This window comes from Pan paniscus, chromosome 7 (genome assembly GCF_029289425.2).
Source record: "Pan paniscus chromosome 7, NHGRI_mPanPan1-v2.0_pri, whole genome shotgun sequence".
Taxonomy (NCBI): domain Eukaryota; kingdom Metazoa; phylum Chordata; class Mammalia; order Primates; family Hominidae; genus Pan; species Pan paniscus.
The window spans coordinates 15,121,387-15,148,539 of NC_073256.2; the positions used below are offsets into that span (position 1 = coordinate 15,121,387).

At 43.3% G+C, this 27,153-nt stretch overlaps 1 protein-coding gene across 5 annotated transcripts in view; it reads left to right on the forward strand.

Annotated features, from left to right (window-relative positions):
* The window catches only part of FBXO25 (F-box protein 25), a 71,600-nt gene that overhangs the window by 34,795 nt on the left and 9,652 nt on the right, over window positions 1-27,153 (forward strand). For 3 of the 5 annotated variants that reach the window (XM_034965594.3, XM_055107359.2, XM_003807532.5), the window contains 4 exons: window positions 8,972-9,065; window positions 10,247-10,431; window positions 17,352-17,534; window positions 21,988-22,131. In XM_034965594.3, the coding sequence (XP_034821485.1) occupies window positions 8,972-9,065; window positions 10,247-10,431; window positions 17,352-17,534; window positions 21,988-22,131 (606 nt within the window). Of the gene's footprint in view, window positions 1-8,971; window positions 9,066-10,246; window positions 10,432-17,351; window positions 17,535-21,987; window positions 22,132-26,701; window positions 26,729-27,153 lie in introns of all 5 variants that reach the window. The other 2 variants (XM_034965591.3, XM_063606620.1) reach the window with 1 other exon arrangement.

Consider the following 27,153-nt stretch of genomic DNA (forward strand, 5'->3'; position numbering starts at 1 on the left):
GACTTCATGTCTAAAACACCAAAAGCAATGGCAACAAAAGCCAAAATTGACAAATGGGATCTAATTAAACTAAAAAGCTTCTGCATAGCAAAAGAAACTATTATCAGAGTGAAGAGGCAACCTACAGAATGGGAGAAAATTTTTGCAATCTATCCATCTGACAAAGGGCTAACATCCAGAATCTACAAAGAACTTAAACAAATTTACGAGAAAAAAACAACCCCATCAAAAAGTGGGTAAAGGATATGAACAGACAATTCTCAAAAGAAGAAATTTATGCAGCCAACAAACATGAAGAAAAGCTCATCTCTGGTCATTAGAGAAATGCAAATCAAAACCACAATGAGATACCATCTTACACCAGTTAGAATGGCAATCATTAAAAAGTCAGGAAACAACAGATGCTGGAGAGGACGTGGAGAAATAGGAACGCTTTTACACTGTTGGTGGGAGTATAAGTTCAACCACTGTGGAAGACAGTGTGGTGATTCCTCAAGGATCTAGAACCAGAAATACTATTTGACCCAGCAATCCCATATGACATTATAAAATAATGACCTGGCAAATTAGATGGAACTGTTGAAAAGGGCTGTTTTTAAAATTTTAGATCATATTGCTAATCAGGCTTTTGTTTGCTCTGGTGAGTGTTGTTTTAAGCAACACAATCCAATGCTAATTTACTGTCGTATAATAATTTATTCAGTAGGCCCTGCTATATCCCAAGCACCTGGCAAGTAGTAGGCACTTGTTATTCCTAAAGTGAATGAGTGACTGAGCATACAAACCAACTATTGTATACATAAATGTTTTCTAAGTTACTCCAATTATTTTTTTTTTTTTACCACAGTTAAACTCCTTCATAAGTTCTACTTGAAGTAGGAACTATTAAGAATACTCTAAGATAATTACATTTTTGCTGATAGTTGTACTGCACCTACAGGTTACTTTTTTTTTTCTTCAAGCAAACTGCATAGTTAGAAGCAGAGGAAGTTATTTCCACTTTATTTTTTTATTTTGTATTTTTCCGAGACAGAGTCGCTTTGTCGCCCAGGCTGGAGTGCAGTGGCATAATCTTGGCCCACTGCAACTTCCGCCCCCCGGGTTCAAGCGATTCTCCTGCCTCAGCTTCCCGAGTAGCTGGGATTTCAGGCACCTGCCACCACGCCTGGCTAATTTTTGTATTTTTAGTAGAGAGGGGGTTTTGCCATATGGGTCAGGCTGGTCTTGAACTCCTGACCTCAGGTGATCTGGCTGCCTCGGCCTCCCAAAGTGCTGGGATTGCAGGTGTTAGCCACCCTGCCCAGTCTATTTCCACTTCATAAAAAGATTCTACACAAAGATATCTTCTAATTTCCTAAGTTAGCAGGACTTTTCTTATACAGAAAAAGATATATTTACATGTATATTTTTCAGTTTTCCTAATTGTTGATCCAAGAATTGGTTGTAGGCTGTTTAATTCCAGGCATTTCCTATAATTACCCCCATAAAAATGCCGGATTAAAGTGTATTAGCAAAGTATGTTAACGCTCCTGAGAACAGATTTGTTAAAGAAGGTCCAAGAAATGACAGTGTTGTCACCACTCAAAAATGGCCATTTCCATTGAAGGAAGTACTCCTCAGCTCCCCTGAGAGTCTGACCTCAGTTGAATTAAATTTGTCCTTGTAACTGATGTTTTTAAGAAAAATTGAACATAGATTGCTGACGACGGTGGATAGGTGGTGTCAGGGCAGTTTGAGCACACTGGGAATATAAGGCTCCTCATTATATGGCATGCCAAAAAAAGTTTGTCCTCCAGGCAAATATCCAAATTATATTGGAAGTTTGAAATGCCGGTATTGATAATAGTCTGCAAATATCCACTACCATCTTCATTTTTCTTTAATTCTAACCATATTTATCCTATCAACAAGATAATTTGTAGAGTATGACTAAACACAGCAACTAAGAATGCTTTTACCAAAATAAAATTATAAGTTGTGTAACAGTTCAGTTTCAGATAAAAAAGCAGACGTTCTTTCTGCCAGTGCTAGAAGTCAGTGAACATTTGACAGAGAGTCAAAATGGTTCCCAAGAAAAGCAGAGAAAAGGGACAACCCCAAAAATAGAATCACTTCTCACAGACCACTGCTTGAGCAACTTGTGAGTTGTAGGAGGGGCGCTGGTTCCTAAGCCTGAAGTGGAGGACATGTTTTAATCCAGCCTGCATGAGGTTGTAGTGTGGTGCTTCCTTACCTCGGGGCAGGGGTGGGCGGGCAGTCCACACATTGCTAAAGGACCTGAGGAAAGTGGCTGGAGCTTCCAGAAAATTGATGAAAACTACAAAGTCTGCTTGGTTCTGCTTGGCTTGCTAGATTACATCCCTTTTTTGTAAAAGACAATAAACTTGAGAAGTCTTTTTAAAATTAGATAATCAAAGTTGAGATCACTGAGGGCTGTGTCCAGCACACAGGCTAGCTGGGAAGCAGCAGAGCAGGAAGGCACAAGGATAGATTGTGGGATCCCCCTGCTCTTCAGGTCTGGCCCCTCCCTCCTCAGTGCTGTGGCCTTGGGGCCAGCTTCTTCATCTCTCCCTGCCTCAGTTTTCTCATCTCTAGAGCAGGGATAATAGTAAGACCTACCTCACAGGGGCATTACAGCATTGAAAGGGCATCAGGTACTTCAGATGGTGCCTTTCTAATAATCACTCAGTAAATGCTTACAGTTCATTATAAATCTAAAGGAACCCAAAGGCGAAGATTGAGCAAAGTTGATTTGGTCTGCCCAGTGAAGAATACTTTCTGTATTTTGTAGTAAGGCTGACTTTAAAAATAGAGGTAGTGGATGATGTTGTTTCTCTTTCTCTGCCCTTCCCCATGTATGTGAGGCCCTTCAGGAGCACAGGCACACATGCAGTGCCAATTTACTCCCAGATCCAAGGGTATTCAGGAGTGGACCTCGAATTTCAAATAGCTGTGGTTTTATTTAACTTTATTGGATTCTAGTTTTATTATATTACCACCAGAGAGTTTGGCCTTTAAGATCTCTAATTCTTTGAAATGATTAAGTTTTCCTTTGTGGCTTTCTTTATAATTGATTTTTATAAATATTCTATTGATGTGTGAAAAAAATACAGATTCTCTATTTGAAGGATGTACTTTCTTTCTGTTTATCTAATTCTTCCACATCTTTACTTGTTTAGAATTGTCAGATTTGAGGAGATATGCAGTCATGCACTACATAACGATGTTTTGGTCAATGACTGACCGCGTGTAGTGTAGTGGCCATGTAAGATTGTTTCCTTTTTTTACTGTACCTTTCCTATGTTTAGATATATTTAGATATACAGATACTTGCCATTATGTTACAGTTGCTGTTCAGTGCATTAATATGTTGTATAGGTCTGTAGCCTAGCTGTGTAGGTGTTGTGTAATACACTCTGTGATGTTCACACAGTGAGGAAATTACCTAGCAATGCGTTTCTCGGATCAGATTGTATCCCCCTTGTTAAGCGACCCATGACTGTATAAAAAACTTCCTACAATATTTGTGTTTTTAACAAATGTTCATTAAATTCCCAACAGACTTTGCTTTATGGCTAATTAGAGGCTTATGAATGATTACAGTTTCTTTGTTAATTGTCTTTCGCCCTGTTATCTTAATTACCAGTTTAACCTGAAATGTAATCTTGTCAACTGTGAACACGGCCCTTCTCACCTCTATGCTTACGTATGCCTCGTGATGTCCATTCTGTAGTCCTCTGAGGGTAACTAATCTAAACTGACCGTGCTAAGCTAATCCCGTGCCTTCTGCTGATGATTTCAGTCTTTTTAAAAGGAATTTTAAAACATGATATTAAAGAAATGTAGAAAACTTATTTTGATGATAGGAGGGGAGGTAGTCGGGAAGACCTTATCTCCCAGGGAACACATATTCTCTGTTCTGGTATTTCTTCCCCTAGTGGAGCAGCAGTTCCAAACCCAAATGTTGTCTCAGGGGTCCTTTTCACTTTTTAAAATTACTGAGGACCCCAAAGAGATTTTGGTCATGTGAGTTATATCTATTAATGTTTGCCACATTAGAAATTAAAACAATTTTAAAAATATTTCTCCATTTATTTAAAAGTAAGGACTGGGCTGGGTGCAGTGGCTCACGCCTATAATCCCAGCACTTTGGGAGGCCGAGGTGGGCGGATCACCTGAGATCAGGAGTTTGAGACCAGCCCGGCCAACATGGTGAAACCTGTCTCTACTAAAAATACAGAACTTAGCCAGGCATACAGAAAACTAGCCGGGCATGGTGGCATGCACCTGTAATGCCAGCTACTGGGGAAGCTGAGGCTGGAGAATCGCTTGAACCCAGGAAGCAGAGGTTGCAGTGAGCCGAGATCGCGCCATTGCACTCCAGCCTGGGGGACAAGAGTGAAACTCCGTCTCACAAAACAAAACAAAAAAACATTAAGGACTGTATGTCTCACACCTTGGCACACCCTCCTGGTGTCTGTTGTGATGGAGGGGATTATTCCTCATCTCTGCTCCTGAGTTCAGTCTTCCATAGTGTAGCATGTTGGACTGTATGTCTCACACCTTGGCACACCCTCCTGGTGTCTGTTGTGATGGAGGGGATTATTCCTCATCTCTGCTCCTGAGTTCAGTCTTCCATAATGTAGCATGTTGGACTGTTTGTCTCACACCTTGGCACACCCTCCTGGTGTCTGTTGTGATGGAGGGGATTATTCCTCATCTCTGCTCCTGAGTTCAGTCTTCCATAATGTAGCATGTTGGACTGTATGTCTCACACCTTGGCACACCCTCCTGGTGTCTGGTGTGATGGAGGGGATTATTCCTCATCTCTGCTCCTGAGTTCAGTCTTCCATAGTGTCGCATGTTGGACTGTATGTCTCACACCTTGGCACACCCTCCTGGTGTCTGGTGTGATGGAGGGGATTATTCCTCATCTCTGCTCCTGAGTTCAGTCTTCCATAGTGTCGCATGTTGGACTGTATGTCTCACACCTTGGCACACCCTCCTGGTGTCTGGTGTGATGGAGGGGATTATTCCTCATCTCTCCTGAGTTCAGTCTTCTGTAATGTAGCATGCTGGGGCCTCTGGAGCACTTCACTGCACACTAACGAATGTGAGGATGGAAAAGGAAAATCATATCTTAGTGAAACTGTGGAAATAGTTTAGACCTCGGGCTCCCCTAACAGGCCCCTGGATGATGCTTTGGGAACCGTGGTGGTAGAACTCTCTCTCCCAGACTCACTCTGCCCTGACCCCTCTTATTGGTGAGAAACAGGCATGTGTAACTCTTCTTTTTCCTTTGAGGAATAAAAGATATTTGCACATTTTGGTCTGTTTCTTTCATGTCTTAGTGCTGTAGGGCAAGAAGCCTATCTGGGGAGGCTTTGGTTATTAAGCAGTGCTTACGGCTGGCTGGCTTCATCTCAGTCTAGGATTCAGATTAGGAAATCCACTGTTGTGTGAATCTGAATCGCATCCGCCAGTCCAGCTATTATTAGCAATAATGCTGATAACCTCAGTTGGCCTGAATCCTTTGTCTCTAAATTGATTCTAAAGTGAGGCAGGGAAAAGGGGTGCTATTCAACACTAAAACAAGGAATTTAATAACAATATTCAGTTAATTTGAAAAGATAAAGGAACAGGATTGAAATTTTAACATTGGTCTTCTCAGCTTTGCTTGGCCTAACCTGATCTTATCTCTGGCCAGTGCCCTCAACTGGTGTGTTTTAGTGTAAGATATTTTTATGTAAACATGTTAGAAATCACAGAATGTTTTTTCCCCCAAAGATTATCATGTAATTATCACATTTATAATGTTATTTGTGGCTCAGTATGTGACTTAGTGATTTCTCATTCTGGAAATCAAGAAAGGCTGGAAGGAGAATTGGAAGGAAGGGATGAAAAAACTCCATTTTCAGAGAAATAAGAGGCAGATGCAGTTCACAGACTCTAAAATGTGCATGAGGCTTACCAAAAGCAGCTAAGCCTGGGCAGTGATACTATAGGCGGAACTGAGCAGAAGGGCTTAGGCTAACAAAAGCACTCGTCAGGGCCAGGTCTAGAAGTCGAGCCCCACATACCCTGTGCACTGAGAGGCTGAGTCGCAGATGTTCAACTCCAGCTTGCAGAGTGCAGAAGTTCCAGGGAGGACCACTGACAGCAAAGGGCTTCCTGGATCCAGTTTTACTCAGGGACATGGGCTGTGGGGTCTCCCAGGGATTCACATACATGCAGGTAGCGGCTGGGGGAGAGAGTGGTGGAACTGGGAAGGCTGGAAGCTGCCCTTCCCCCAACCCTGAGGGCATCTGCAAAACAGGTGCCCTAGGAAGTCCCACCTCACTCTGAAATGCCTGTTAGAGAAGGTGACCGTCACTGCGTGGATATTCTCTAAGGAAATTGTGGGAAATGTGTCTGTGAAGCAGGATGGAATCATGAGCAGACAGTTCATCGTAAATGAAAAAAACAGGAAACTCATGAAGGAGTTCTGTGGCAGAAGATCCCAGTGCAGGAATGCAACGAAACAGAAAAGAGATTTTAATGAGGTTGAGTATCCCTTATCCCAAATGCTTAGAACTGGAAGTGTTTTAGATTTTGGATTTTTTCAGATTTTGTAATATTTACATATACATAATGAGATAACTTGGGGCTGGGATACAAGCCTAAACATGAAATTCATGTATGTTTCACATACACCTTATACATATAACCGGAAGGTAATTTTATACAGTATTTTTAATAGTTTTATGCAACCCATCACATGAGGTCAAGTATGGGATTTTCCACTTGTGGCATCAAGTCCATGCTCAAAAAGTTCCAGAGTTTGGAGGATTCTGGATTTTGGAATTAGGGATGCTCAACCTGTACAACCAAGTGAGACAGCAGGAGACAAAGTCAAGTTGGCAGAAGAAAGGATGGCAGCAGCCAGGAGAACCACCACAGAGGCGAAGGTGGGATTGGAAGGGCCCAGGAGAAGACAGATGTTTTGGGAAACACAAAAAAGGTGATGGAAATAATACGAATGAGAAAATTAATAAGAATGAAACCATAATCATGAGTTTAAAAGGAACTAGAAAGAAAATTACAGCTGAAGAGAACAGGGAGAGGGGTTCCAGCATATTTATCACTGGAATCTTCAAACAGGAAAACAAAACAAAAGGACAGAACAAATATTTAAAGATAATGTTCAGGAAAATTCTGCTCAGGTAAAAATAGATGGAAGTGTACATTGTGAGAGGGCAAATTTTATGCTGGGGAAGGTTGACTGAGAACAGGTTATGAGTGTGCCATATCCTACAGGAATTATTAAACTCCGAAGATGAAGCAAGAACCTCCCAATGGCTGAACAAACATGTCGTCTCTTACTGAGGGAAAAGATCGGGGTGGCTTCAAATTTCTCCAAATTCTTCAGATAGTGGAGTAATCCTTACTTATGGGATCCTCCAGGAAGAAAGGATGGCCCGTGAATTTTATGTCCAGTCAAACCATCTTTTGTATCCAGTCTGCAAACAAACAGTATTGATCATGTGAGAACTCAGGGAATACTTACTGTTCTCATTAGCAGTTTCGGCTGGAGAAACAGTGTCCATCGGACTGGATGTCAGTGAATCTCTACAGCATCAGCTGTGTGGCTGAGGGTGACAGAGCAGAGTGTGAGTGGAGAGCAGAGGAGAAAAGGTCGGTGGTTAGAGGTTTGTTGACTGTCTCACCTGTAATCACAGGGAGGCACTAAGATGTTATTCACTAAAATCAAGTTGTAGAGGAGAGGGATGGAAGGAAGAAGGAGCAAGATGAATGGCAGTTTTATCACAATGTGGAACAGGAAACTAACAGGCTAAGATGTGTTGTGTGAGGATTCCAAAGGAGAGGGAATTACATAGAGTTAAAATTCCAAAAGTAACCCCTAGGACAAAATAGTGCAAACATTTCTAAATTTCAGAAGAACACAGAGAGAACGCACACTTTTTCAAAAAGCTACAAAAACATGTCATAAAATTAAGACCAAACATGCTGTGTCTATACATGTAAACACATAACCTTATACACATAACCTGAAGGCTGGTAAAAGTAAAAGATTTCAGATTGAATCAAAAAGTGAAACCCAACTCCAAGTTGTATGTAAGAAGCACACCTAAAACAGTGATTTACAAAAGTTGAAAATAAAAGAATGAAAAGATACGCTAGGCAAAAGTAAAAAATAAAGTGGGACAAAAAGCATTAAAGGAAAGCAGCAACCCACTTTTTCCTGCCATGATGCACATCAGAGTAGGGGCAACTGGAAAAGCAGGGCAACCCTGGAGGGGCAGGTGGAGCAGCGGCGAGGGCCTCGGTCATCATTCCCAGAGGAGACCTCTACTTCATGGGTTCTGTCACAGGGATTTGTTACTGTGGCTTCCCAGAATACAAATTCTGCAATTTTTTATTTTAATGCAATTTATTTGCTATTTAATAATGAGTTTTTAAATACAAAATGGTATTTAATAATGAGTTCTGGTGTTGTGTTTCCTTTTTAATTTCTACATGGAAGGGCTGTTTGATTTTCTGATTGTCTGTTCAGCAAACAACTGCGAGTATGGGCTTAGGTTGTGAAAATACTTGTTAGTGCCCAACCATTCATTCTAGCCTCTTTCTGGTGTGCCCTTTTGCTACAGAGGCTGGAAAGCTAAAAGCTCCATTTCAGACTCTTGCAGCCTGGGCTCTGGGAGGAGATATGCTTCCACTAACTAAATGAATGCCTGCAAGACTAGAAGACAGAGCTGCAGGCTGCAGCTGCCTCAGCTCCCTTGTATGAAGGTCTCTTCAGGTTTGCATGGGTAGTGACTGTTTCCTATACTTGGACTCGGACTGATACAGTGACTTAATTTAGGATGGCATGTTAGAAATCTTCATGCATGTGTGTTATATCACTGTGGTTTGTAATTCCATATTAAATAGATTTATATATCGCTCAGCTTTTTTTCGTCTTTCCTTTAAGCTGTTGCAGCTAATTGCAAAATCCCAGTTAACTTCATTGAGTGGCGTGGCACAGAAGAATTACTTCAACATTTTGGATAAAATCGTTCAAAAGGGTAAGATGATCACTGTATTTTTAATACTCTAAATCTTAATTAGAAATTTGGTGCAAGGAGATGGGATTTTTCTTTTATCTTTACCCAGTACACATACTGTCAAAAAAATTGTGTAAATAATGTGATAACATCAGAAATACAGGTCATCCTTCCAGTTCCCAGTGTTCTCTTACTGCCGTTTACTTTTTTAAAGTTGCTTTTGCATACAAATGGATATATTAGGAAAAATAACTAATCACACAACTTAAAGCTATTTTACTTTTTCATGGTTAGCTAATCACAGTTCATTTTAGATGTATGCTTCCAAAATTAGCAGGATTGTGACTTACTCACTTAGGCATCAGATAAGCCAATAATTTTCTTTCTAATTTAATGAGCTTGCCTTGATAAGTTACTGGCTGTTAGTAAATGGAACTTTAAATTTCACACCATGACTTTATACATGCATAGGAATATATGACTCTATATTTAAGCCATTTTAAAGTAGCCTCTTTATGATAAGTACGAAAGAAAGTGTAAACTGACCATTTTAAAGGCAAAATTGTAGACCCAACTGAAAATTTATCAGATAAAATTTTAAAGTTTTAAGAAATCTCATATTTGTGATATCTCAAAAATGATGTCACTTTTGGGTTGCAGTGAAATTACATCTTTTTATTGTGGTAAAATACACATTACATAAAATTTACCATTTTAGCAGTTTTTAAGCATACAGTTCAGCGGCATTAAGTGTGTATATATTATTGTGCACCCATCACCACTAGTCATCTCCAGAACCTCTTCATTGTCCCAAACTGAAACTCATACCACCTTAAACACTGAGTCCCCATTCCTCCTCTCCACCAGCCCCTGGTAATTATCATTCTACTTTCTGTCTCTACGAGTTTGACTACTCATGTAAGTGCCTTATGTAAGTGGGTGCCTCATGTAAGTGGAGATATATATTTGTCCTTTTGTAGCTAGCTTATTTCACTTTGCATAATGTCTTCAGGGTTCGTCCATGCTGAATATGTGTGAGAATTTCCCTCCTTTTTAAGGCTGAATAATATTCTATTGCATGTATAGATCACACGTTGTTTGTCTGTTCGTCTATCAGTGGACATTTGGGTTATGAAACTAGATCTTTTTTTAAAGTGTTGCTTAACTGTATCAATCCATAGTTTTATTTTTATTTATTCCAGTTCTTGATGACCATCACAATCCTCGCTTAATCAAAGATCTTCTGCAAGACCTAAGCTCTACCCTCTGCATTCTTATTAGAGGAGTAGGGAAGTCTGTATTAGTGGGAAACATCAATATTTGGATTTGCCGATTAGAAACTATTCTCGCCTGGCAACAACAGCTACAGGATCTTCAGATGACTAAGGTATAAATATCTCGGCATGAGAGTTGTTACACTCTGTTTTTATATTACAGAAGTTATCTTTTCTAAGCATACATGAAAGACTGCTATAGCTTTTTGAAAGATTTTCTAATGCTTTCATAAGTATTCATTAAATTGTTTTAAAATAGAAAAGTACCAAAGACCCCAATGGCTTATAGTTGCTATTGGAAAGACAGTGGGAATAGCAATCATCAAACCAGGCTGATCCTATGGGTGATTAGATGTAAATAAATTTACCTTCATGGGAAACTGAATATTTCAGTTATTAGAATAACATTCAGTAAATTGAGGCTAAATTGTGTTGCCAGTAATTCTCTATTTATTTAGTTGTTGCTTCTCCCAAGTTAGTAACTTTTTGTCTTCTTCCTTGCTGTCTTTTTTGGGGATGTGTTTATAGTTCTTAGCAACAGTGAACAAGGCCAAAAGAAGGTGCAAATCATGTCAGTTTTTTTGATATTTTTTCTTTATTCTGGTAACTAGTTTCAACAAGAATAATGTTAACACCATTGCCCCAAGTATTTAGATAGTGTTTTATTTAACTCTAGTACTAATAAGAAAAAGAATAAACCGAAGATATATCTTAGCGGTGTGACTTACGTAGCCTTAGTGGTATAAATGATTCTGCAGATTGTACTGGTAAGATCATAGTTACCTTTTATCACAGCACCCCAGTTTCCACATAAAGGAATGGTTTTCAAGTGCCCTTTGAATGCCTTAACTTTTGGCTGTTATTTGCCATCTAAATATGGGATTTACAAAAAGAGTGATGATTGCCTAGTTATGAGTCTGAAATTATCATTAATAATGTAACATTCAGCGTCAGTAAGAGTTAAGCAAGTTTGTTATAAACGTTGGATTCTTTGTTCTGTTGTTGTCTTGGTGTGACCCTACAGTCATTCAAAGCTTTGCACAGGCTGGCTCTTCGCTGCCTCTTTTACTGCGTTCCCCATGCATAGGTGGGTTGTGCTAAAAGTCCATCTGTAAGACACTTACGCATGGCATGGGGCTTGCTGTAGAAGTCCTAACATGAGTGGCGAGGCCACATGGCCAAAGTCCCCTTTCTCCTGATGAGGCAGATCCATGGTAGTGATGTTCAGCAGGTGACCTTCTGGGGAGAGAATAGGGTGTGTCCTTGTCCATGGTGGGTTTTCATGGTCAGGATCCCAAGGAAGGGGGTGTTTGGGAAAGGCCAAACACCAGACCAGGAAGCAGCCTTTCTCGTCTGGCTGGGAAGTTCCAGGTAGGATTAGTGGCTCTGCATTCTTTGGAGAGAGATGTGGAGCCAGTGGAGAGATGTGCACCGGTGGAGACAACAGCGAAGCTCCAAGGATTGGGCCACACCTCACCAAGAGGAGAGAAAGGAGAAAGCAAGGGACAAGCTTGCATCTTTGACTGGGTGGGCCAAGACAGAGCAGGAAGGCATGGCTGTATGCTGAGCTTCCTTCTGGATCTTCTTTCCATTCATACTACCTGGGAGAGGCACGGGCTGAGGGATAATAGTGCATGTGGCCCCAGCTTGCCCCACTCAGTGCTGCCCATAGCCAGTGAAGGAAGACACTCTGCTTTTGGCCCAGGATGGTTCTTACAGCCCTGGTAGGCAGAGCACACTTACATGGCAATACCTCTCTGCCTCAGCACAGAAGGATAGGTGTTACTGTAGTGCCATTTTGATCAAGTGGGAAAAATAAGGTACAAAAATGAAATTAATGTTTAATCTTTGAGGAATAAGAAAGCGCTGATGATAACACAAAGGTGCCAGTTTTCGTCATGTCCACTCAAATCTTACCATCAGAGACCTTGAACTTGTTTCTTCTCTTTCATTAGTGGTTGCATGCTGCCTGGCATCTCTTCACCTCAGTCCCTGGGTGCTCTCTGGAGCACGCAGCTTGGCATGTGCCTCTGTGAGGATCTTGGCTTCTGGACCCTGTGCCCTGCTTCTAGCCTTGAGGAGGGTCAGGTTCCCTTGTAGGAGTTGGCCAGAGGAGTTTTACCTTTCTGGGAATGTTACTTGAAACCAGTAGAAAGAGCACTTTACCAGCTCAGTTAACTGAGCTGCATTTGTAGATGCCGGACTCAGTCAGCCAAATTGGTCTAAGGCTGCTTAAGGTAAAGATCTGGTCTCCTGACCTGCTGGCTGATGCTGGATTGCTGCCTCCCGCTTATTCACGTGAATTTTGAGGTGACTCAAGCAGATGGGGTTAGAAAAGAGCAGCTGAGAGCCTTCCCGGATCCCTGAGAGTGGAAGTCCAAGCACACCGCCTGAAATTCCGCCATGTCAGCCTCAGGATATAGGGCCAGCTTTCTCCAGTGAGCTGACAGTTGTCTTTGTCTTCTAGATTATCCCAACAAGGAATACCTTGACACCCCTGGCCGGGCGCGGTGGCCCACACCTGTAATCCCAGCCACTTTGGGAGGCCGAGTCAGGTGGATCACCTGAGGTCAGGAGTTCAAGACCAGCCTGGCCAGCATGGTGAAACGCTGTCTCTACTAAAAATACAAAAATTGGCCAGGTGTGGTGGCAGGTACCTATAGTCACAGCTACTCGGGAGGCTAAGGCAGGGGAATTGCTTGAACCCGGGAGGTGGAGGTTGCAGTGAGCCGAGATCGTGCCATTTGCACTCCAGCCTGGGGGACAAGAGTGAAACTCCATCTCAAAAAAGAGATACCTCGACACCCCTTAAATCTAAATACTCATAGTCCCAAAAGTAAGCAGAAATTTAGTATATATTTGTGTTGTAAAGTTCCTAAGAACATCAGAAATTTTTTTTCTTGTGAAACAAATATACTTTGCTGTTGAAGCTGCATTTGAAGATATGGCAGTGCTAATGAATTGGAAGTGCTTTCATGTGCACATCTCTGTGACTCAGTGAGAGCAGGCACACAGGTATGTGTTTACATGCTTCCTCACCCCGTCAGCACTTCCTAGATGCCCCCATGTGCTCGCTAGGCCCATCATGAGGTGGGACACATGGATCAGCAGGCGTAGCCTTTAGCATGGGGCCTCCGAGGGACCCAGGGAGATGAGCACATGATGTGTCACAGAACTCAGTGGGGTGTTATAACAGATATGCACACAGGGCTGTTGACATTACATTGGTTCACAAGTGATGTGATGTTTTAGGTGGAGCTTAAAGAATGGGCCGGGCGCGGTGGCTCACGCCAGTAGTCCCAGCACTTTGGGAGGCCGAGGCGGGCAGAACACAAGGTCAAGAGATAGAGACCATGCTGGCTAACACAGTGAAATCCCATCTCTACTAAAAATACAAAAAATTAGCCGGGCGTGGTGGCACGTGCCTGTGGTCCCAGCTACTTGGGAGGCTGAGGCAGGAGAATTGCTTGAACCCAGGAAGCAGAGGTTGCAGTGAACTGAGATCACACCACTGCACTCCAGCCTAGGTGACAGAGGGAGACTCCATCTCAGAAAAAAAAAAGAAAAGAAAACAAAGAATGAGGGGAGAGTATCCAGGTGATGGCCTGTTGGTCAGTGCTTAACAACTGGCTCTCCAGGGGCAAGAGGTTTGATTTGTAGCCTTTGTCAGCTTCCCACTATGACTGACTTCAAGCCACCAACAAAAAGTAAACTGGCTAACGAAATTCCCAGAAGTTGCAGAATTGACTCCTGTGAGAAGGTATGGGAACTTCTGCATCCAGGGGCTAATAAAGTGTGTTATGCCAAATGTGTGGACTGCTTGGAGGAAGGTGCAGGGGATTAGGACCAGACTCAGGGCTTTGTGGGCATTGCAGAGCCTTTGCTGCTCTCTGCCAAGGGTCATTGAAAGGTCCTTGTTTAGAGGTCCCCTTCAGTGCCAGGCAGGGACCAGCCAGGTTGGAGGGAAGTAAACCCTCATTGCATTCATGAGCAGTGACAGTGAAATGGGAAGAATGAACTTGGGGATACTTGAGCAAAAGAGTAGACTGGTGACTTTGAAGTGGGTGCGAGGGAAGGAAGAATTGAGGGAGACTTCAGTGACTCACCACATATTGAGGGGATGGGCCTCCCATGGAGAAGGGCAGAGCAGTTGGGAACACGGACTTGGGGCCAGGCAGACTGGGCTCGAGGCTGGACCTCGATCTTGGGCTAGCCAGTCAACTCATCTTTATCTCTGTTTTTTTTCTGTGTAAAATAGAATGATAATAGCAACACAAGTTTCTGTTAGCAGAAGTGCTTCCACAGAGAAGTGGGAATCATTGACAGTTGCATGCAATAGCTGAGACTATCCTAAAGCAAGAGAAGCAGCAGCATCGTTTCTTCCTTCTAGTGCAGTGTAGGTGTGAGAGATTTCATGATGGCAGAGAGCATGTAGCTAATCAGTGGAGGAAGTGCAACAAAAAACGCAGCAGGATTTCTGACATGTTCAGCAAGACTTTTGTGCCTTGTCACATTTCGAGATTTCGTTTGGATGAGAAGTGCTGGCATTTCTGCGACACCCTCTTGTTATAGCCGTTAACAGGGCTGTAAAACTGGACTCTGCCAGAAATCCCAAATGCTGAGTTGTCACACCAGACTCTATAACTCTACTAATCCGGGATTTTTTTTCTTCGTACTACCTTCATACCACCACTTCATACTACCTTTAAAGTTTGTAATTTTAGCAGCAGAATATTTGTAAACTACTGTCTGCTACAGAAATTTTTCTCAGTAGGAATTGGAATGAAGCACCTGGAAGACATAATTCTTGTGAGAGTGTTAGACTTTTAGTTAGGGGTTAATTTACTTGCACATTATCTTTTTGTTTTGTTTTGTTTTTGTCTTTGAGATAGGGTCTTGCTCTGTTGCCCAGGCTGGAGTGCAGTGGTTCAGTCATAGCTCACTGCAGCCTTTAACTCCTGAGCTCAGGTGATCCTCCCACCTCAGCCTCCTGGGTGGCTGGGATTATAGGCGTGAGCCACCCAGCCTGGCCATATTCTCTTTTCTATGTGCTCTCTGCCATATGCTAGACGATAAAGATGGAAGGATGGGCTAAGACTTGAATCAAACATGATTCGTCAGTAATGAGCAAAGACGTTTACTGAGAGCCTGCGGGGACCATGCTGGCTGCTGGGGAAGTGATGTCTCTTGGACTGTGCAGCTCCATAGCCTACAACAGGGCTGACATCTGCCCTATGCATGGGTCCCATCAGCTGTAGGGGCAAAAAACGTGTGTACAGACAGGGCAGGACAGCACACTAGTGCAGTCCATGAAAGCTTCATGTCCAGAATGTTAGAGCACTTCACAAACTGTCAAGCAGTGTTGAGGCCCCACTCGTGTCTGGCAGATGCATAGGATGCTTGAGGTGAAGTGGCTTGGAGTGCATCACTGGCGGTCCATGCTCGTGCTGCCCACTGGGATGCATGAGAAGGGCCCTGCAGCAGTTTCCATTCTGAAGTCCTAGGAAGGTGCTTCCATAGCGAGGACATTATAGGGGAGCAGGAGAAGAAAATGGGGTGTCAAGGCACGGGTGCCCCAGTCACCTCTCCCTACGCTCCACTCTCCACAGAGGTCAGGTGATTTCGAGAACCAAACTCATGGAATTAGCTCAGTCTAGCCAAAAATAGATGGTCACTGTGCTTTGTGTGCAGTAGGATTATAGAAGGGCACGACACATCAGAAGGAAGCTAGCTCTCCTTGTGGCCAAGTACATACATCGACCTATTGGGAACAAAAGAAAAACACAAATCAGAAGCTCGCAGGTGAGCACACGACAGAAGCGCCACCCCAGATTGGGGTCAGGAACTGAGACGGGACCAGGTAGCCTCTGTCCCGCCCAAACAGCCAGAACCCCACTGTCAGGAAGACGTGTTTCTAGTGAGAATGAAGGGATTCATTTAGATACAACTGAGCCCTGAAAAGTCTGAAACAGTTTGAGCTCAAACCCAATCCAGGGCTGTCTCAGGTCAACCTCAGAGCAGAGTTTAGTTTTTGAACTGATTCAGCCCACTTCCTGGGGCCAAGGACAGCCACCCTTCCTCAGCCTGGCACGTGCACACACATGTATCTTCTGAGGGCAGATGCATTGCATTTACTCTCTGGCGTGTGTGAGGGAGAAATGGTTTGTAAACTTGAAGTCATAGAAATGTAAAGCTGGAAGGTGGGGGGATGTTGGATGGAGGGTGAAAGGTTTCTGTAGTGTAGGAGGAGTCCATTGTGGAGGTTGTCTACACAGCATGATGACTGCAGTTAATAATTATACATTCCTTTACTTCAAATTTGCTAAGAGTAGATCTTACATGTTCTCACCACAAAAATAAAAGGATTATGACTTGAGGTGATGGAAAGTGAGCTGGGCTGTGGCCATTGGTTCATAACGCATACAAGCACAGAACACCACATGCTGCCAATATAGACAGATTGCATTTATCAGTTACACCTCAATAAAGAAAAAACCCCACAAAGCTAGAAGGAGCTTTGCAGACGATGTGGTCAACCTCCCTCATCACTGGGGTGACCATCTGTGACCCGTAAAGGCCTAGGGGCTGTCCAGGCCACCCAGACAGTGGTGTGGCGCAGGCCCTGCCCCCTGCTGGTGATGGGTGTCATGTTGCCCTCATGGTGCATTGGATTCATCTGGGCAGCAGCGCCACATCCGCAGACGCTGCCCTTCTCCAGGTGCGTCTTGATGCAGTAGAGGAGTACTGACCTCCTGATGCTGACGCACACCTGTCGCATGGGGAGGTGCAGCAGTAGGGCCTCACCCAGGAACAGCCTGGTTCTGTCACGCTGTGCAGCCCTGTCTTGCTCTCCTCCTCCAGCCTTCCCCACGGTGGTGGATGAAGGCCCCTTGACACCTTGCGACGCATGACATGGAGAGCTCTTTTTGTGTTACCATGTTTTGAAGCATTCATTCCAGCTTGACTCTTCAGTTACTGTGTGAACAAACATTGGCCATCTTCTCAGTGAGTTGCTGTTGTGTTTTCCTTTCAGCAAGTGAACAATGGCCTCACCCTCAGTGACCTTCCTCTGCACATGCTGAACAACATCCTATACCGGTTCTCAGACGGATGGGACATCATCACCTTAGGCCAGGTGACCCCCACGTTGTATATGCTTAGTGAAGACAGACAGCTGTGGAAGAAGCTTTGTCAGTACCATTTTGCTGAAAAGCAGGTGAGTGGGATGCAGCAGTCTCCCCTCAGGCTGGGAGTTTATAGACTCTGCCTGGGGGCCATACCCTATAAACTCACCTGGAGAGAAAGAATGGCTGAGTATTTTCCACTTTTAAAGAACCAGGAACAATCAGAGTTTATTGAGATTGCTGTGGGTTCTCTCCTATAGAATGTAAGGTTTATTTTTCATATTGAATAGAACCATGATTCTCAAAATAACCCAAAACTGAACAGCAAAGCAAGAACTGAGTTCTTTTCTCTCCTGTTGATAACGAGGTGCATAGAGTCCCTGGCTCACTGCCTTTTCTCCTGATTTGATGAATCAGATTCCAGTTCTTTTGACCAAGCTGCACATCCTTGAAAAGTCAGGTGCCCTCTGTGTGCCTCAGTCTCTCAGCACTCGGTAGATGCCGCTCCTGAGTGTCCACAGCCCCTCCCCCCTGCCTTGTGTGCTGCACTTGGGAGTGCATGTGGGGCAGCACAAGGTGTGTTCTGCTGTCACTCCTTGAGGCCTTTCCAGGGTGGTCTGCTTATTCCTCGTCCACGATGAGACCCTGTGGTCCCTGTTCCTGGGCCTCTGCAGAAACTGGGGGTTCCCCTCGTCACCCCACAGATGTCCAAGGCACCTGCTCTGCACAGGGCTGGTCGCAGCCAGAGAAGGCAGGTGGCTGGAGGGAGGCATGTTGTGCTCCTCATGGGGTGGGATTTGAACTGTGGTCAGCACCTTGAAGACCTAGGATGGGACTGGGTGCCTTTCATGAGGAGCATAGCCTACCCTTGGAATGCAGGGCAGTCGACAGGGCCTAGGCAGAGAGCCGGACCCTAGCATGGGGAGGGTGCTGTGTGTTTGGTGGATGGTGAGGAAGCACGGCAGAGGCCGAGCTACACGAAGAATCCTTGTCTGTGTCCTTTGAGCTCAGGGGAGCCAGCAAAGCACATGGAATTGCAGCTTTCAGAAGAGCCTCTGTTCTTGTTTGAGGACTAGGCTGGAGTGGATACAAGAGGATCCATCAGGATCCTGCCTCAGGAAAATAAGAGTTATGGGCAAGGAAGTGCACAAGGGCAACAGGGAAGACATCAGAAGATGACCCCGATGGGATGGGGGCTGCCACAGGAAGGGGCTGGCCTGAACATGGGCCTCACGGAGTGTGTCTGAGAGGTATGTGGAGCTAGGGCCTAGACAGATGCATATGGAGAGGACAGGAGGCAACGGGATCAGCCTGGGCAGGGCCTGAGGGCACGAACCCCAATGTTGAGGGATAGAATGAGGTGCCCCAGAACCTGGGGGGAGCTGGACTCTCAAGGCCATGGACAGAGAGATTAATAGGACAAAGAAAAGCCTGTGAGATTTAGCCGAGCAGAGGTTATGGATGCCTTGGGGAAAACTGTCTCAAGTGGACTTGTTCGGGAGAAGCAAAAGAATTCCAGTATTAATTTGAGTAGGTCTCGTAGATTGAATTTTAAGTCAGCATTGGGCATGGGGGAGGGGGTGGATAGAATTTTGTGGGGAGGATTTAGATCCTAGGAAAAGAGGTAAATGAAGGTTGCCTGGGATGAGCCCTCTGCCTCCCAGTTTGCCCTGGGACACTCCCTATCACGGGCAGGCCCGAGCTGTTCCCAAAAGGCGTTAATGAGAGTGCCTGGCAGGTGTTTATACATCTAGACCCTAAACATACTTAAGGATGTCTTTTGGCCATTTCTGTGGTCATTGCCATTCTTAAAAGAGTTGCTTTAAATAAGTTAAATGTCTGTTCTGCACCGACATCCTAGAATAGTTCAGTTGCAATTAGCGCCTGCAGGTGCATCTCATTTGTACACATTTTCTTAACTGAATCATAAAAACACAGCATCAGAAAATAATGATCTGTTCTTCAGGCCTCAGTAACTAACATTAAGGCCCTGAAAAAAAAAAGCATATTAGAAATAGCTTTTATGAGAAAGCTTAGATAAGGAAGCATCCTCAAAATAAAAACTAGATACCTGAGAAAACTGGACTGGTTCAAGATAATAAGGAAGGAAAAGTCAGCTAAATGCTCTTGACTGGAGCATCTGGTGGGATGTTGCATTTGAGTTCAGAAAAATCACAGATGGTTATTCAGGAGGAAAACCATGGGAGGGGATTCTCCCGTGAACACTGGTGTCACACAGAGTCAGTGAGAAGTAGGAATGAGACAACAAACGGTTGTTTTTAGTCTCTAGGAACTATTGTTTTAACAGTACCTGCCTGGAGGACAGAGAAATTAATATTAAATATGAACAGGCTGATAACGACTTTTTATTTTGCAAGTAGTCTTCTTTTCAAATTTTATTAGAAACAAGATTTCCTCATTGACTCCACGATAATTTCCAGAGTCCTCAAAAGCCGTGACTGAAGTATGAGTATGTTATACAAGTGATTGTTTTTAGCTTTGAAAAGTAAAACATGCTCATTGCAGCAACAGCCATAAAGACTAGTACAGTGTTGTACAAACAAGTTAAAGGCCCCCACCCCAAGGCAGCCCTGTTACTCCTTTAGCCCGTGCATTTTGTTTTTTGTTTCAGGCTTTTATATGCACTCAAACATACACATTAATTTCGCTAGCTCTGCACTGATCATTTTCAAAACTGTAATTGAAAGTCACTCTGTAATACTGATGTTTTTGGTAACACCTTTATTAAAATACCCTCCACTTTATGCAGCCATCACTACAGTCGATGTTAGGATATTGGCATCTGTATTAGTCCATTCTCCGCTGCCAATAAAAGACATACCCGAGACTGGGTAATTTTTAAAGAAAAAGAGATTTAATGGACTCACAGTTTGATGTGGCTGGGGAGGCCTCACAATCCTGGTGGAAGGCAAAGGAGGAGCAAAGTCACATCTTACATGGCAGCAGGCAAGAGAGCATGTGCAGGGGAACTGCCCTTTATAAAACCATCAGATCTTGTGAGACTTATTCACTATCACAAAAACAGCATGGGAAAGACTTGCCCCCATGATTCAGTTACCTCCCACCGGGTCCCTCCCACGGCACATGGGAATTATGGGAACTACAATTCAAGATTTGGCGGGGGACACAGCTAAAACATCAGCATCACCTCAGGAAAAACAAAACAAAACAAAACATGCCCTTCAGCTGCCATTCCTAGCCCCAAGCAACCCCTAATCGACTTTCTGTCTCTGTGTTTCCCTGTTCTGGATGTGTAATGTAAGAGGAATCTATGGCATTTCTCATCTTGTGACTGGCTTCTTACCCTTTGCATGATGTCCTTATGGCTCCATGTTGTAGAATAAATCAGAGCTTCATTCAAGACTGAATAATATCCCCCTCTGTATATATCCACTTTTTGTTTATCCATTCATCAGTTGATTGACATTTAGTTTGTTTGATAAAAGTTTGTGGCTTTTACAAATAATGCTGCCATGAACATGTTCGAGTTTGTGTGTAGATGCATGTTTTCATTTCTCTTGGTTATAAACCTAGGAGTAGAATGGCTGAGTCATGTGGTGGATTCTGTTTAACTTTTTGAGGAATTGCCAGACTGTTTGCAAAGTGGCTGCACCATTTCACATTCCCCCAGCAGTGTGTGAGGTCTCTTGATTCTCCACCCCTCCCCAGTGCTTCTCATTATTTCACTTTTTGATTAAAGCCATTCTAGTGGGCAGGAAGTGGGTCTCATTCCATTTCCCTGATGACTGGATTCTAGAGCATCTTTTCATGAGGTTATCGTCCATTTCTGAGACTTTTTTAGATAAATGTCTTTGCATGTCCTTTGACCATTTTTTAAACTGGGTTATTTCTCTTTTTATTATTGAGTTGTAAGTGTTCTTTATCTATTCTAGATATAAGTCTGTTATCACATATGATGTGTGTAGCTTATTTTAATTTAATAATACATTATGGACATTATTCTGGATTGGAGTATTTAAGTCTGTTTAACAGCTGCTTGGTATTCCATTATACAGGCATAACACAATTTATTTGATTTGTCACTTATTGGTTTAACCCAAGTGAGTTTAATTTCAAATAATTGTTTTATGTACTACACTGCCTTTGAAAAATAATTTCAGATAGACCTGGAGGCCATTATTCTAAGTAAAATAACTTAGGAATGGAAAACCAAATATCATATGTTCTCAGTTATAAGTGGGAGGTAAGCCACGGGTACACAAAGGCATTCAGAGAGGTATAATACACATTGGAGACTCAAAAGAGGGAAGGGTAGGAGGAGGGTGAGGGATGAAACACTACATGTTGGGTCAATGCATGCTTCTCCAGTGATGGGAGCACAAAAATCCCACACTTCAGCACTGTACAATTCATCCATGTAACAAAAACCCACTTGTAACCCTAAAGCTATTGAAGTTTAAAAAAAGAAATTAAAAACTAAAATAAAATGAAAAAGTTTTACACCTAATATTATGTTTTGAAAGTCATCTTACGCGGATTCTGAATGGAGTTTTGTTTGTTTAGTTTTGTAGACATTTGATCCTTTCAGAAAAAGGTCATATTGAATGGAAGTTGATGTACTTTGCACTTCAGAAACATTACCCAGCGAAGGAGCAGTACGGAGACACACTGCATTTCTGTCGGCATTGCAGCATTCTCTTTTGGAAGGTACTGATTTAAATACACTCTTGGAATTTCAGGATTAAATTTTGGTGAAACAAACTAATCACCTATATTTTAAGTATAAGACTAAAAAGCGGAAAATACTGTTTGTTATAAGTAAGTTAAGGAGATATATTTTACCAAATATTGGGGTAGGGGAACAGATGTTCATTCAATGTGTAGCTTAAACCAGAAACGCTGAAAACCAAAATGCTTCTCCTTTTTGCAGAAGTTAGCATGTAGGAGGGCGTTGCAGGTGGATTGCAGCCAGTGGCCTTTCCTGGCAGCAGCTCCAGATTCCCTGCTGGCCCCCAGCCTGAGGTTGAAGGCTGGAGTGTGACCCCTCTGCCCATCTGAGGACAAGTGCACCTTCCTCGTTTCCCCAGACTTAGCCCTCGGCCCTTTATGTCCCCACCGTCTCTGCAGGGCCAGGACCAGCTTAGGCTTCATTGCTCAAAGCCACATTCTTAGAAAAAAAGTGTCCATAGAGAAGTCCCAGATTTTAAAATCTGCATTTTTCTCATTCATATGATCAGAACTTAACAAGACTATCGTTACTTATCTGCAAGTCTCATCCCTTCATCCAGTTACTTCCTGTTCTCACCATCCAGACTGTGTGTCTAAATAGAATGTTTTTCACAGTCAGAGAGGTAACTGCTTATTTCTTTTTTTTCTTTTTTCTTTTTTGAGATAGGGTCTCGCTCTGTCACCCAGGCTGGAGTGCAGTGGCGTCATCACGGCTCACTGCAGCCTCTACCTCCTGCCTCTCAAGTAGCTGGGACTACAGGCAGGTGCTACCACACCCAGCTAATTCACTTCTTTTTTTTGTTTGTTTTTTTGAAACAGCATCTTGCTCTGTCACCCAGGCAGTTATGGGTGCAGTGGCGCAGTTACGGCTCACTTCAGCCCAGACTTCTGGGCTCAAGTGATTCTCCCACCTCAGCCTCCTGAGTAGCTGGGATCAGCTGATTTTGTTTGTTTGTTTTTGGTAGAGACAGGGTTTCACCTTGTTACCCATGGCTGGTCTCAAAACTCTCAAGCTCAAGCAATATCTGTGTGCCCCAGCTTTCCAAAGTGCTGGGATTACAGGCGTGAGCCATGGCACCCGGCAATTATCCACTTTTTTCTTAACATGTTAATATTATTTCACCCTGGAGTGTGTTTCCATGGTTTGCCTTGCGTTTGAACATGTTTGATATTGTGAGATTTCACCGTGGGGAAAAAAAAATGTTGAAACTAGGCATAAGCTGGTCCTGGAGTGACCCTGCTGAGCTGCTGGCTGCTCTGCGGAGGGAGTCCTCTGACTGTCCCTGGTCTAGATGAGGCCCTGCCTCTTGCAAGAGTGGGCTGTCTCTGCCTCTTGCCTTCTCTAGGTCTAGGGAGATGAGGCTTTTGCCTGATAGACACCATAACCTTTTGTGATTACTTTTTTTGCTTTACATTATCTATATTTGTTATCAGATAGGTCATACGGCAAACTCTAGGTTGTCGGAAAGAGACAACTGCTTTTCATTTTTTCATTTCAAATTACATTTATTCTAAGTGTGGCTTTAAAAATTAATCCGTGGTTGAGCAGAGAATGTAAAGATGTGTTTTTCTTGTATTATTTTAATAGTTTTATTTGGTATATCAAAGGTAAACAGCATCATACATGAATATGAGATTTTATTTCTGATTTATTGTTTTATATTTTGGTATGACTTCTCTCTTTCCTGAAATTAAAAAGATGCAAGTTGTGTTATGTGTTTTTGCAGTAGTACAACTGTCTTGTAGACTATTATCCCTCAAGAGAGGGAACATCTTGATTCCAGTTTATTCTCAATTTGGTGAAGTCAACAAATCAGTTCATCAGTAAGATTATGGATATACAGGAGAGAGCCCTCATTCTATTCTTTTCTCCCCAGTTTTGGGGCACAGAAGGCATAGTATGGGGGTGAGTTGTCTGCAGTAGAAGCCACAGGCAGATGCTTGTGGACAGAAGGAAAGGGGCCAATTGAGTGAAGTCCAGGTTCCCAGCCAGCTTTGACACCTGACCCTGGAGGGAACAGGGCCCCCCTTCTGTGTAATTCCTTCTAGGACTGACACCTGTTCTTCTCTGAAGTATTAACACTGAAAACATGTGACTGTGTCTTCAGTCACAGAGTAAGAGTGGACACAATACTGTAGTTTCTAATTTGAGTTAGTGCTTCTCCTAAGAGTTACTTGTCTTTTTTTCTCCTGAGCAGATTGTTTTGTACTATAGAACTATTATAAGCAATGATACTTTTATAGGGAAAATACCATTCATAGAAGGGATAGAAGGCTTTCAGTTTTGTATGTGGTAGTATTTTTCTTAGAACAATATTTATCAATATTGGAGCTCTCCCTGTCTGCTGAGCAACTAACAAAGAAATACACAGTCCTTCGCTTCCACATTGTTGGACAGTACAGATCAAGTCTCCCTTATCTGAAATGCCTGGGACTTGAAGTGTTTCAGATTTCAGATTTTTTCCATCTGTTTCATTTACACAGAGCTTGAAGATAATTTCATACAATGGTTTAGTAATTTTATACATGAAACAAAGTTTATGTTACTTAACGTGTAGTTTTCCACTGTGGCATCATGTCAGTGCTCAAAAGTTTGGGATTTTGGAGCATCTCAGATTTTTGGATTACAGGTGCTCCATGTATATAAGAATATGCTGCCTTAGTTTCCTGAAATATGTAAGTTCTGATTTTTTTAAATTGAGAGATGATGTAGCCTTCCAAAAGAATTTGCTTTGCCATTCTTGTATTTAGTGAACTTTGTTATCATAGTTGATCATGTCATGGAAATTGAGAACAAGTCTCTCCTAGGAAGGACAGCTGCCCATCTCTTAGTTCTGGGAGGTTCATGTCTTGCCCCTGGAGGCTGTGATGTCCACTTCACTGTAGCTACAGCGAGTGGTCCCATCACAGCTTCTCCCACTGAATATCATTCTAGAAGGCAGTCCACGTTTATAGTTCTGAATCCATGCGTGGAAGTATTCAAAAAGAGCCATCTCTCCTAATTTAACCCCTCAAGATGTCAGGTACTTCTTGCCCTGTCTTCCATCTCCTTCGCCGTGGGTTTGCCCAGTGTGGCTAACCAGAGGTGAGTGGCCTGGTGGGCCAAACCCAGATTGGAGTCAGGCAGACCTGGACCTGCCTCCGGGGTCTCCTGAGCTTGCTGCCCCTCCTAGGGTCTTGGTTTGACGCCATGACCCACCACACAGAGGAGCTGTGGATGTTCAGCAGTCCTGCACCTGGAAACTGGCACATAGCTGGTGCTCAGAAAATGGCACTTAGGGTTAGGGTCACTGCTTGTTCTTTGTTTGTTTAGCATCCCAGTAGTTTGTGTTGACTGAGAAACTAAAGTAATATCAAAGCTGTTAAGAAAATGAGACTGGGTGTTGTTAACTCTAAATTCTGGCCCTGGGACTTGGTCATGAGCCGACACCATGGTGCATCTGTCTCAGGTCTGCATCTGGTATTTATCATTTCCCACAGTACATAAGCTTGGAGCTCTCCAGTCAGCAGTGCTGTGGAGCCGCTTCATCTGCTCCCAAGCTGGTTTCCCATCTGTTGTGGCTCTACTATATTGGAGTTCTTTTTTAACTTTTCTACCTGCCTCAGTCAGCCTTCCACACAGTCTGTAAGTAACTGGGCTGAGTTAAGCTCTGGAGCCAAAGACTGACTTCGATGGCCCTGCGAGGGTCCACTGAGAGGGGTGACATTACCTCCCAGCTGTACAAAACCTCAGTTAAAAACTGTAGACTTGTTGGCTGGGTCAGGGAAGCCATGATGAGCATTTGGCATTTTTATGTCCTGTTTTTTCTTGGTGTATCAGTTGCCAGAATAGAGGGCTGGCCATCTGACGTTCACCCCACAGGCCTGTGTGGACATCAGGAGCAAAGTTGGAGCCAGAATCTAAGATGAGGTGTGCATGGTCTGGTGGTCCTGGTCTTGCAGGGGAACCGCTTTGCTAGTAGCATCCTGAACCAGCAGGGGAGAACAGCACAGGAGGGCAGCTGCTGAGGCTTGGGTCTGTGTTGGAAAGTGGCATTCACTGGCCTGGAGGAACAAGTGTCAGAGGTGGAGGCTGGCTTAAGGGCATGTGTGGAATTGACTTAATGTGCATTACTGAGCACAGAGCAGACCCTTCGGATGTTAAAGGAAGAACAAAGAACTTTCCCCAAAAAAATCTATTATAAAGTTTTAATATAAACTGCACATGGAAATAGCATCTCTTTTTCAGTGAATAATTTTAAAGGTTATTTAGCACTGCAGCCTCATTAGTTGCCAAATTTGAAAGACTTAAAGGTAGAGATATGTTGTCTTAAGACTGTCTTCAAGTAGTTTGGGAATTTTTGGGTTATCTGATGAGACCTTGTTTGCTTACTTTTAATAACCTTGTACTGTCCAAATTTAGTTACCTGATGTTTTTAGTTATTTTTGTAAATAATATGAATCAAACCTGAATGCTTAGATACACTCTGGCTCTTTCTAATCTTTACTTTTCCTTTTTTTCCCTCCCTTCACTGCATTCCTTCCTGATTCTTTCTTCATGATCTCGAAGGACTACCATCTTGCTTTACTATTCAAGGTATTTCCCTGTCTTGCCACACATCCTGTGTTCGGGATGAAAACGTTGCATCGTGCTGCATCTCATGCACGTCATCTTGGCCACTGCCCGGCTCGATTCCAGCTCTCGCTGACTTGAGCTTTCTCAGGACCCTGAGCAGGGCTGAGTGGCCACTTTGATCAAACACCTCAGCAAGGACGAGAGTGTTGATGAAATATTTTGCAGAACAACACCTGAGTGCTGAGGGAGGCTGCTAGATGTGCGCATAAACACTTCACCACACAGCACCTGGGTTGGCAGCACTGCCAGGGCATGCCATGGAGAGATCCAGCACTGACCCCAGAGCCTCTGGTCCCATTTACCTGCGTTCCTCCTAAGAGTGTGCCAGTCTTCATCCACTAAATTAATTTTTCTGTCGTCACTTCTCATATTAAATATAATTCTGG